Source organism: Elephantulus edwardii, unplaced genomic scaffold (genome assembly GCF_000299155.1).
Source record: "Elephantulus edwardii isolate Elephantulus edwardi_28Jun2011 unplaced genomic scaffold, EleEdw1.0 scaffold00067, whole genome shotgun sequence".
NCBI lineage: Eukaryota > Metazoa > Chordata > Mammalia > Macroscelidea > Macroscelididae > Elephantulus > Elephantulus edwardii.
The window spans coordinates 5,998,695-6,010,082 of record NW_006399817.1 but is presented as its reverse complement, the minus strand read 5'-3'; the positions used below and the strand labels follow the sequence as shown (position 1 = coordinate 6,010,082).

The following is an 11,388-nucleotide window of genomic DNA, read 5'->3' as shown; positions in this document are numbered from 1 at the left end:
TATGTCCAGTTGCTTGAGTTAATGAAAAAATACCCAGTGAATTACCAGAAAACAGCATAGTGTCAAATAATGGCAAGTTATTCAAGCCAAACTGGCAATTTACTAAGGAATAACGGTCACTATTATCCATATTGCCCTACTTTTCTTTTCTTTTTTTTAAGAAATGAAACATTCACACAGTGGAGAGAATCAGAATCTGTTTTTATATCCCTAGAGTTATAAACATTTGTATCAAAATATTTACAATTATGGTATAGGAAATAACAATCCATTGAAGAATAAGCCAAATACAGTACTAGAACAGCCCACAAAGGTAATGCAAATTACATGAGATGTAAATGCCACAGATAAAAAGTAAAAGACAATGGAATACATGGTTCACTCTGGTCAGAGTTTGACTTTTTAACATGATGTAGGTGTCTCTTCTGTCTGTATCTGATATATAAGTATGCATTTGCACATCAGACAGGCTTCTGTAACTGTCAGATCATTCAATCATCATCTAATCATTTCTCATTCCACAGTCTCTGATGGTGAGTTTTTCCACCCCTAGCCCTAGTAAGCTGGTGACCTGTCCTCATTCTTCCCTTAACCAGCATGAATATGGAGAAATATGCTTAGTAATGATAGTCCTTTTACATAAATACCAGCAATCAAGGCATAACAACTCCCCAAATAAGAAAAGTATATAAGAAATAGGATGAGGAGGCAGCCAGAAGGCAAGTGGGCAAGGTGGTTCAGATTCTTCCTGGAGTAGATTTCTTCTCAGGAGGTAAAGTAGCTATCTCCCCCACAAAAAAAAAAAAAACCCGTTAGAGAGAATCTGAGATGACTTTAAAATAGCTGCTTCAAGGAAGAGCAATGCCTGCTTAACCAGGAATAACATGCTACCTACTTCTAAGTCTATATGGAAATACTCCTACGGCATCAGAGCAGCCCAGATGTCATCTGACTGGATACTGTAAGGATTTCTGATTTTTTTTAAGAAAGAAAATATCTGCCCTTCACCTGTAGTTAATATTGATCGTGTGGGAATTTTCTTACTTTCCTAGGAGTACAGACACTCTGCTATTAGCATGACCATAATATAGTATGCTTAATACTTAACTATTTGGTAGCACCTTCCACTCAAAGGCCTGTAGTTTGCTTTTGGTTTGTATGTGTTTTAATCCAATTCCAGAGTTGCCAATCCACACCTGGGAAGTGGGACAAGCAGGTACTCTGAGAGGTGGCCACTCTAGCTATTGTTAAAGCCACAGAGACCACAAAACTTAGGAGTCTTGGTGCTCAATATGGATAAGTGCACAGAACTTTCACAAAGGGATATACATAGAGGGAGAGAGGTAAGATTGTAGCCCAGAAGCAATGCCCATCTCTCTCCCAGCACTTACTTGAAAGAAGCATTGACTGCACTGAGAGGGGATCCTACAAACATGGCCCTAGTGTAGCCCTCTTGACCATATTATCTGTATGATGCTTTCACCACTGAATTGGCTATTAATGGCCTTACAGACACTGCAGAAGAGTTGCCGTAGCTTTAAGGGAAAGGCCAGCAAAGTCTGTGGCAAGCAGCCTTCACAAAGGGATAGCAGTGTGAGGTCTAGTCTATGTTCTGACCATCCCTCCAGGCTTTTCCTTTCTGAAAAGTTCTCTTAGTTTAGCTAACTCACCATCTTGGCCTCCCAACTCTACTTTGCTACCTACTGATTTGTCACAAATGCCACTGCATTCCATCCAACTCCATATTAGTCCTAAAGAGAGGAAATGGCTCCATAGCCATAGCCCTCTGCAGGCGCTTCAGAAGGGCAGGATGAATTCTAGGCTTAGCATATTTGGCACAAAAACAGTATCTGCTCTTGCCAGAACTTGTACCACTACGTTAACTTGGTGCAATAAGTCTGAGGACCTCAGTGCCTGATCCAGAATTTCCCCTCAGAGGTGGGGTGGATGATGTGTATGGCAGCTGAGGGAGCTCCAGGCAGTGTGTGTAACTGAAAACAGCTGCAGGCTAAGTCTGGTGGCAAGAGAGAGGCTTTCTGGCCCACATCAAGGGATCTTCAAAGTAGGAGCCAACTCCTTTCTCCAAGGGCAGGGTCTTGATGGTAGAGAATCTCCTCAGCAATAGTTTGGGTTTCAGTCTCTCCCACCTTTACTACCCCCCCTCCCACCCCCCACCCCTTCTTGGTTTTTCCAACACAACAATTTCTACTCCCCTCCCGGATTCAACTCCTTCCTCTTCCTCCCTACCCCCCAGATCCCCATGCGTGTGTTCAGCCTTATTTCTTTCTCAGAACCAGATAGAGGATGCCAATGATGAAACTGAAACAGAAGCAGATCCAGGACAGGATGAAACAATAGCCATGGTGACTTTTTTCATACTTGGTCACCTCGCCATCAGCATAGTGATGAGTGTAGATGGACACCCCAATCAGGATGCACAGCCCTGCCGGAAGGAGAGAGAAAGGCGTTATCTGAAAAATGGCTGTTGTTTTAAGATACAAGGGAAAAGAAATGTTTATAACTGTCTAAGCTCCTCATTGCCTTTAATAGCAAGAGAAAACTAAATCTAACTATTCTGCCCTGAGCAGTCATTCTGCTGCCTTGTCTCAGACTAAGCTTTGAGTGCATTGATAAATTAGCAGTGTTTGGGGCCCTGGCACTCGCATTGGTTTGTGTGGCTGCAAATGTGAAATAAAACACAGAACACAGTGCCCACCACCCAGCCTTCCTGTCTGGGCCCAGCATGTCCAGGCAGGGCTACTTTGAAAGGTGCAGTGAAAGAACACAGACTTCTGCCAAATTGGACATAATTGGGAGAAATGACAATAGAATTATCATCACAATGTTTGCATGCATCGTGGCAATGTTCGTTATCTTTTGGAGGACTCCCACCCTCTCCAAGTGAGGCTCCTGAAGTCGTGTGCCCCTAACACTTGGCAACTGCCGGTGATCACCAGTTTTAAACAATGAAGCATCTCTCCCCCTCTCATTGCTATTGGAACCTACTCAGAGCTGACCCTCCAGCAGATTTTCAAAGTCTGTAAGTCACATGGGAGAAGATTGTCCATCCTTCTCCCATGGGGCAGCTGGTGAATTTTTAGCACTTGCCTTTGGGTTGGTAGTGCAAGTCCTATCCACTGGGCCACCAGAGCTCTCTAATAAAGCAGACATTGTTGTTGTCGATTGCCTTGAGTCAAACATGACTCATAGCCATCCTACGAACAAAAGGCCTGAAGTGCCTCTACAACTATCGACATTTATCAAACTTCATAGAGTTTCCTAGAGGCATGTTGTTTAGGAAGTGGATGTCACTCCTGCTTTCAAACCAGATAAAGCAGATGAGAGATCTTAATCCAGGCTACATTGAGAGGGTCTCCAAAAAAAGAATATCCAGAGGAGAAAATTGTACAAGTAGTTTCCCTAAGCTATGTGTTACTCAAGATCAATCAGTGGTATCCATTCCATGGTATGATCTGCTCAAAGCACTCCTACCTAACAGGGGGACCCTAGGTGGCACAAGCAGGTAAGTGCTTTCTATAAGTATGGTGGTTTAAATCCACCTAAAGATGCCCTGGGAGACAGACATGGTGAAATGCTTTGGAAAAGTCAACCAACTTGGCAGCTAATGACTTAAATGAGAATCTGCTGCTGAGATACTCACAGCACACCAGCATTGTGGCCCCAGATAGGAAGAAGCGGTTTCCTTTCTCCATGGTGAAGAGCTGGAACACGAAGACCACAAGGGAGATGACAGAGAAGATAATGGACAAGATCATGAAGGCCTGCACCGACTTGAGGGCATCTATGAGAACAGGGGGAAGATAGCAAGCATTAGACAGGCCAGGGCCTGAGAGGACCAGCATTTTCCCCGACTCCACTAAATGCCAATATTGACTGCAGCACTGTTATACATACCATCACTAGCATACGCAAGGGTATCATCACAGTTGCCATTAGTACAATTTCTCCAGAGACCTGCTGATTCCTTTCCATCACTTCTAACCACCCAGACCTGAAACCAGAAGGAAAAAAGAAAAAAATTATAACCTGACCCCTGTGTTCTTAAAAGGAAAGAAAAACAAAAATCAGCAAGAGTGAGTTCACTCCCTAGTCTATAGGGAGCTAACCAAAGGTCACACACCTTTCTGACAGTTCGAATCCCTTAGTGGTTCCATGGGAAAAACACAGGCAATTTCCTCCCAGGTAATTTATTTTTGGAGACAGCATACAGAATGGCTAAGTTACACTCTGGAGGAGATGTTATAGGCAGGGTTTGGGGATACTGGGGTGCTGTCTTATTACAACTATGTCTACATTAGCTAACTGACAATTACACCCAGCAATGTCATCTGAATTTATACATTTCTTTATCATTTTTCGTTGTAACTGCGACCTAAACAGAGCCATAGTTTGCCCGTCTAGTGATTTGTTGCCTTGATTTTTATCTTCAATTAGGTTGTGTGCCCCTGAGTCAGATCCAACTCATAGCTGAGCCCCCAGCAGTTTTTCAGAGGCTGTAAATTGCATAGGAGGATACTGTCCATCCATCCTTCTCCTGAGGAGCAGCTGGTGGATTTGAACTGTGTGCCTTTACTCCAGGTTGGCAGCCCCCAGAACTCCCTTCCCACTATAAGCAGAGAAAGCAAATTAAACACATTAAATTACCACTAGAGGTCAGACTAGCCCAAAGTTCTGAAAAAAAATTGCTTCCCTTGTAATATTTTGTTGTTTTGCTTCAGTGAATGAACTCAACAAAATAGGGTTACTTTTACAAAATTTTACTTCTCTAGACTACTATCAGTTCAGAACTTGAATTCATCAGCATGGCTCTCCATCAGGGCTGTTCATCTGCTCCCTCTAATCTGTTTTTCTAACTAAAGATGTCAGAAAGAAGTTCTGGCCCCAGTCACAAGGCTGTCCTTATCATCTCATGAGTAAAGCTTGTCCTTCTACCTCTGTACCTTTGCTATCACTCCTATCATGAATGTACCCCAAGCTCTTTCATTATCATCTTTCTTCCACCCTCTGACTCCACCAGTCTGGCTCCCAAGTTCCACCTCAAGCTCTTTCTCTGTCGAGAAAGCTCCCATAGAGACAGACGCCGCGTGAGTCCTCCATCACTGAATACCTACAGCCTCTTTCTTCTTGTTTAATTTTCTAAGCATATATAATATATTTCTTCCCACAACTGAGCTGTAAGTTCACAAAAGTCCGGGACCGGGATTTCAATTTCTTTTGAAGCACTTTGTTGTGGGTTTTTGTTGTTGTTCTTCTTCTTTTTTTATTTTAGAACTGACGCATCATTGTTCTTTCAGCAGGATTTCAGAAGCAGTAAATTATACAGGAGGAGATTGCCCATCTTTCTCCCATGAAGCAGCTGGGGGATTTGAACCATGTGCTTTGTGGATTGGCAGCACAAGTCATTAGCCACTAAGCCACCTGAGCTCCCTTTAAAGAAATGAACATTTGGATAAAGAATTGGTGAATGAACGAATGAACAGAGGATCGTTACTCACATTGGCAATGGTGGAAACAAACAGCATAATAACGGTGGCGATGTGAACCACAAAGATACCAGCCAGTAACACCAACATCTTGGCTTTTTGTTAACACAGTGAGCGAAGAAAGTTCTGAAAAGGTAGGAAAGGAGAAAAGGTTGTTGTCAGATTCTTATAATACAATTTAACTTTCCCACATGCATGGGCTATCAATAATAAGCAGGGAGAGTTGCAGTAGAAATAACAATTCTATTCAAATTCCTGAAAATGCCCCAGTAATTGAATACCCTAAGTGCCTAAATGACTACTCACTTACATACATATGTACTTGAACATAAACATAATTCTGTTTCTTATCAGGAACATACATTTATATTCATTTCTATCATACAGCCTATTTTTAAAAAGTAAAACACTTTATAACAGCAGTTAGTATTTTATTTTGGTCTTGTTTTTGAGGCCAAAATAGGGCTTTGATTTTTAAAAGGCTTTCTCTCAGCTCTAATTTCCAGGTCTCTATGTAACAATGTTATATAAATTCCCATTTTGTACCAAAGAAGTTCCCCTGCTTCTATCAAACTCCTCACTGAATAATTTTAATTGAAGTTAATGCCTTCAAAAGAATAGCAGTTCTTACTCAATGCCCATATACTGAACAGGCTACTAATTTGATCTTGGATAGGAAATTAAACATTGCACTGCAACTTTTACTATTTTAATACTGTTTGGTATTCAATAATTGTAATCAGGTGCCATGGAGTCAGTTCTGATCGATAGGGACCTTATTTACAAAAGAATAAAATGCTACACAGCTGTACTCTCTTTAGAATGTTCGAGCCCATTGTTGCAGCAATTGTGTTGGTCCATTAAATAGAGGATCTTTTTCCTTTCTTTGACCTTTTACTTTACCAAGCATAATATCTTTCCCCCAGGTCATCTCCTGATGACATGCCCAGCCCAAAGTATGTGAGTCTCACCATCCTTTCTTTCTTTTTCTCCCCCCGCCCTTGTTGTATGCCATTGAATCAGATACGACTGGCACAGCAAGAGATTGCCCCTCTTTCTCCAGCAGACCATCTAGTGTTCTAGTGGATTTGAACCATGGGCCTTTGAGATTGCAGCACAGCTTCTTGCCAATAGGCCACCAGCGCTTCCTTTTAAGGAGCATTCTACTGTACTTCTTCTGAGATAGATTTATTTTTTTCCCCAGTCCACACCCCATATTGTTATAGTATTCCATATTCTGTACTATATTCCATATCCTCTCAAATACTGTAATTGAAATGCATCTGTTCTTCCTTGGTCTTCCATATTCATTTCCCAGTTTTCTCATGTACATGAAGCTACTAAAAATATCCAAGTGCACCTTAGTCCTCAAGATGACATCTTTGCTTTCTAAGAGATCTTTTATGCATTTGTCCAATGAAATGTGCCATTTGATTTCTAGATAACCCTAATGCAAACTTTTCCTTGTTCTAAATCACAAATAATCATTTTGTTCTATTCAAACAACTGTTTCTTGGTCTTTGTACATATTCAGCATTAGCACAATTCTAAATTTATGATTCTTTGCAATATTGTCCATAATGTGCTATGATCTACATAGTCAAATGTCTTTTCATAGTTAATAAAACATAAGTAAAGAATTTTTTTGGTATTTTCAACTTTAAGTTGAGATCTGGTATCAGTAATGATTATCCCTCTTCTGAGCCTGGCTTGATACACCTTGATGGTCTGATCAGCTATTGGTGGAACATTCCACACTTGCATTACTACACAGGAGTCTTCAGTTGTGAATCCCTCATGGTCGACACTCTGGATCTGGGTCATAGTTTTAGATTTCCTATAGCTCAATCAAGCAATCTATCAGAATGGCTCAATAGACCTCTTGTAAGGACTTTATATAAATGCAGCTTCACACTCCTTAGAAGGAAGATGGGCAATCTTCTCCTCTGTAATTTACTGCCTCTGAAAATGCACTAAAGGATCAGCTATGAGTCAGAAGGTACACAACAGCAACCTAGTATGACATTTACACAAATTCCAGTCCTTCAGAACCCAAGATGAAAGCAGGCAAGTGTATAAATCACCAAACAGGAAGACTGAGGACTAACATAGATCAAGATTGTTAATGGATAAACAAAAGCATCTGACCATAATCTCAGCAGAGCACATAAAGGAAGTCCTCTGACCATAAAACCTAGGCAATAAAGACTCACATCAGTTGCCATCAAAGTAGATTTTAACCTCACATGTAGGAAAGCAGAACTGTGCTTCATAAGACATTCAAGGATGTGACATTTTGGAAGCAGATCACCTGATCTTTTTTCCAGAGTGCCTCCGGGTGGATTTGAACCAACAACCTTTAAGCTAAAGCTGGTAGTGGAGCACTTAACTATTTGTATAGCCCAGGGCTCTAAATGAGGTGAGAAGTAGGTAGAATTAGAAAGGCTGCTCTGATTTATGCATACTGAAGGAAAAGTGGCTTGTTAAGCTGAAAACAGGGCTGACCGGAAGGAAGAGCTAGCAAGGTTGTTCACACCCTGAGTAAGGTCTGTGTGCAGATGGCCCACTGAAGGAGGACAGAGCTGTGCACTACTTGCAATTGCCCCACTTCCTCACTCTGCCTTATTTAATGATGCTTTGAGTGAGCTAAGCCACTTTCATACTTCACCAGGTGTTTACTGGAGAGCACTGATACTATCATTCTAACACACCAAATGCCTTTTTTTCTCTTCCTATATTCCTCGTAGGCACTCAAATCCTGTAATAACTTAATGTTCACCAGCTCTTTACAAGCAAGAAATGAGAGGCAGATTGGCTTCTACTGTCCACTGTGGCCTGCCCCAACAACCCCTCCCCTCCTGCCCCAGCTGGCCTCCCTTTCCGCTGCTGCTGTTGTTGTTGTTGTTGTTGTTGTTGTTATGTGCCATCGAGTCACTTGCGACTCATAGCGACCCTCTGTACAACAGCCCTAAACTCTGCTCTGTCCTGTGCCAATTGCACTGTCTCTGACACTCCCATCCCGATTATCCCAGTCACTGAATCAACCCACCTCATAGTGGGCCTTCCTCTCCTGCGCCGTCCCTCCACCCTCCCAAGCATGATGTCCCTCCCCAAGGACCAGTCTCTCCTCACAACATGTCCAAAGTATGTTAGACGGAGCCTCAGAATCCTTGCCTCCAAGGAGCCACCCGGTTTAACCCTTTCCAGAACAAATCTGTTTGTTTTCCTAGCAGTCCATGGTATTCTCAATACTCTTCTCCAGCACCACAGCTCAAAGGCATCAATTCTCCTTCTATCCTCCTTGATCATTGTCCAACTCTCTGATGCATAACAAGTGATTGCGAAGACCATGGCCTGTATCAGACGCACCTTCGTCTCCAGAGAGACACCATTGCTCTTCAGTACTTTGGAGAGGTCCCTAACAACAGACTTTCCCATGGCAATGTGCCTTTTAATTTCCTGGCCGCTGGTGCCAAAACTGTTGACTGTGGAGCCAAGCAAACTAAAACTGTGTACTGATACTAATTTCTAGAAATGTGTCCAATTTTCATTTCAATAAGAAAAATGGCATTTATCCTGCTACCTCAAGATGAGAGCTTAGAGCTTCCATGCCTGCTATTAATAATCTCCCCACACATTCAAGTTAAGGTTGCTTTATCTCAGGTTCTTGCACACCTCCACAATTTTCTGGTTGACTTTAATGTAGTGAAAAGGAAGCTTTTCTTAATCAGAGAGTGAGTGAGAACCATTTGAAGTTATCTGAATTCCTGGTCTCAGTTTCTTAAGATACAAAGTGAGGATTGCTCTGCCAACTGTGCATGGGTCTGTGGGGACAAAATAGGATCATGCATAGAACATCAAACACAGTGTCTACACACGGCAGGGATTAATGATGGACTTGCCTTGGCTGCGGTCTTTATTATTGTTATTAGCAAATAAAGCTGAGTACTGTTACTAACCCAATTCCAGTCTGCTCCACATGAAGAGCAAGTAAGAGGATATCTATTCTTGGATCCATAAGGAAATATATATAATTTTGGCCCTCTTGGACATTATCACCAGCCCAATCATTCCCTTTAAGTAAAGAGAATACAGTCTCAAGAATGGCTACAAGAGAAGTTACTTTTCTCAGCCCTCTTAGTAGCCCTCCTGCTCTCATTTCAGCCTCCCCCAAGATTCCCATCATTTCCTCCTGAAGGTCTAGATGGAACACAGGGAGACGGCAAACATTATATAATGAGTTCTTTTGGGGAATATTCCTTGAACTCTTTAAATGTCCTTTTCATCCCTTTCACTTCTAAGTGGCAAACATCCTCCTTCTAAAAGCTGAAAATTTTGAGAGGCCAAGGATGAGATACAACACACCAGGTGAGGCTTCCTTAGTAAGGTCACAGAAAACATTCCTTGATTCTTCCCTTGCAGGTTGTTAGGAAATGAGCACTTTCTGTCTTCTCAAGTTGCTGTGTAACTGCGAACGTTGAGTCTGACTTGCTTCTGCCCCTGTACACTCTCAATTCTGATGAATTGACATTGTTACAAATTTAATTATGTTCCATACTCACCCCCAAATATATGTTGTAAACCCTAACTCTATGCCTGGGGGAGGAGCTGTGGTGGTGCACTAGCTGGCTTCAGTTAAGATCTACAACCTGTGGAGACTCTATGAGACAGTTCTACTCGGTCCCATAAGAGTTCTATAAATTGGAATCTTGGATTTGGTTTTATATCTGGAGTTATAATCCCATTTGCAAATAGATTGTCTTTGTTATGTTAATGAGAGAGAATTAATGTAGAATGTTTTAAATCAATCCTTACAAATTAGGGCAAGTCAGAAAGCAGAGATGGGGGAAGAGAGATACAAAGCTGCATAAAACTTGCCCAGGCAGAAGGATAGGTTCACAGAGGCAACAGAGAAAGCTTTCCCTGAGAGCTGGTCTCCTAGAGTTGCACTTTTAGACTTCAGATTTCTGTTTATTGAAGCCACTCACGTGATATTTCTGTTACAGCAGTACTAGATAACTAAGACATGATTGTATTCCAAAGCTCCTCCGACTGCACCTCCAGCTGGGTGCATCCACCACATCCTCCTTCAGGGTTAGTGTGTTTCTGGCCACTGGATCTCGCTGCTGATCTAAACCACAGTCCCACCTTACTATCAGTCCCTCACACGTTGCAGGCTAGAGGAGTGGGTGGAGGAATCATGCCAAGGGGCTCCCTTTCATCTTAGATCTCTGTGATTGTGCCATGTTTTTCACAAAAAGAACAAAATGTCTTGAGTGAGCAAGTGTTCTTAGTGCACAGATGTGTAGCCTCCCAGAACACACACGACTCTCTTTCAGCTTTTGGCTGCTGCACTTACCCAATCAGAGATAAGGGCGGCCTAGCTGGAGATAATACAGTCATGCACATGATTTGGCCATGTTTATCAAGTTTTATTAGTATCATTCATTGTCAGTTTAGAAGGGCTTCTATTCTTTTTCAGTGGTCTCTTCAAGGTGTTTTGAAAGCAAAGAAACTATCTTTTGAAATTTCTGGGACGAATTATCCTTAGTTGCCCAGTCTATGTGCTAGAAATTTCCCAGAGGGAAATCATCCACCAGGAAGGAAGCAATCCTTGAGGTCTTTATGGATAACTATTGGTAGTACTTAATAGATGAATTAGGGAGTTCTGACAGCCTAGTGACAAAAAGTTGTGCTGCAATCCCGAAGGCGCATGGTCCAAGGCCACAGCTGCTCTGTGGGAGGATGGGAAATCTCCTTTGGTGCAATTACACTCTTCGTACCAGCAGCCAGGAAATCAAAAGGCACATTGCATTGAGAAAAACTGCTATCAGGGACCTCTCCAGAGTATTGAAGAGCAACGATGTCCTTCTGGAGGCTAAGG

At 42.1% G+C, this 11,388-nt stretch overlaps 1 protein-coding gene across 1 annotated transcript; it reads right to left on the bottom strand.

Annotated features, from left to right (window-relative positions):
- Positions 1 to 2,276: 2,276 nt before the first annotated feature.
- On the bottom strand, positions 2,277 to 5,594 carry EMP1 (epithelial membrane protein 1). Its single transcript, XM_006888425.1, has 4 exons — positions 5,517 to 5,594; positions 3,916 to 4,012; positions 3,662 to 3,802; positions 2,277 to 2,443 (listed from the first exon to the last, which is right to left on the bottom strand). Exons 1-4 carry the CDS (start codon positions 5,592 to 5,594, stop codon positions 2,277 to 2,279), a joined length of 483 nt encoding a protein of 160 aa, XP_006888487.1.
- Between the last annotated feature and the right edge of the window lie 5,794 nt (positions 5,595 to 11,388).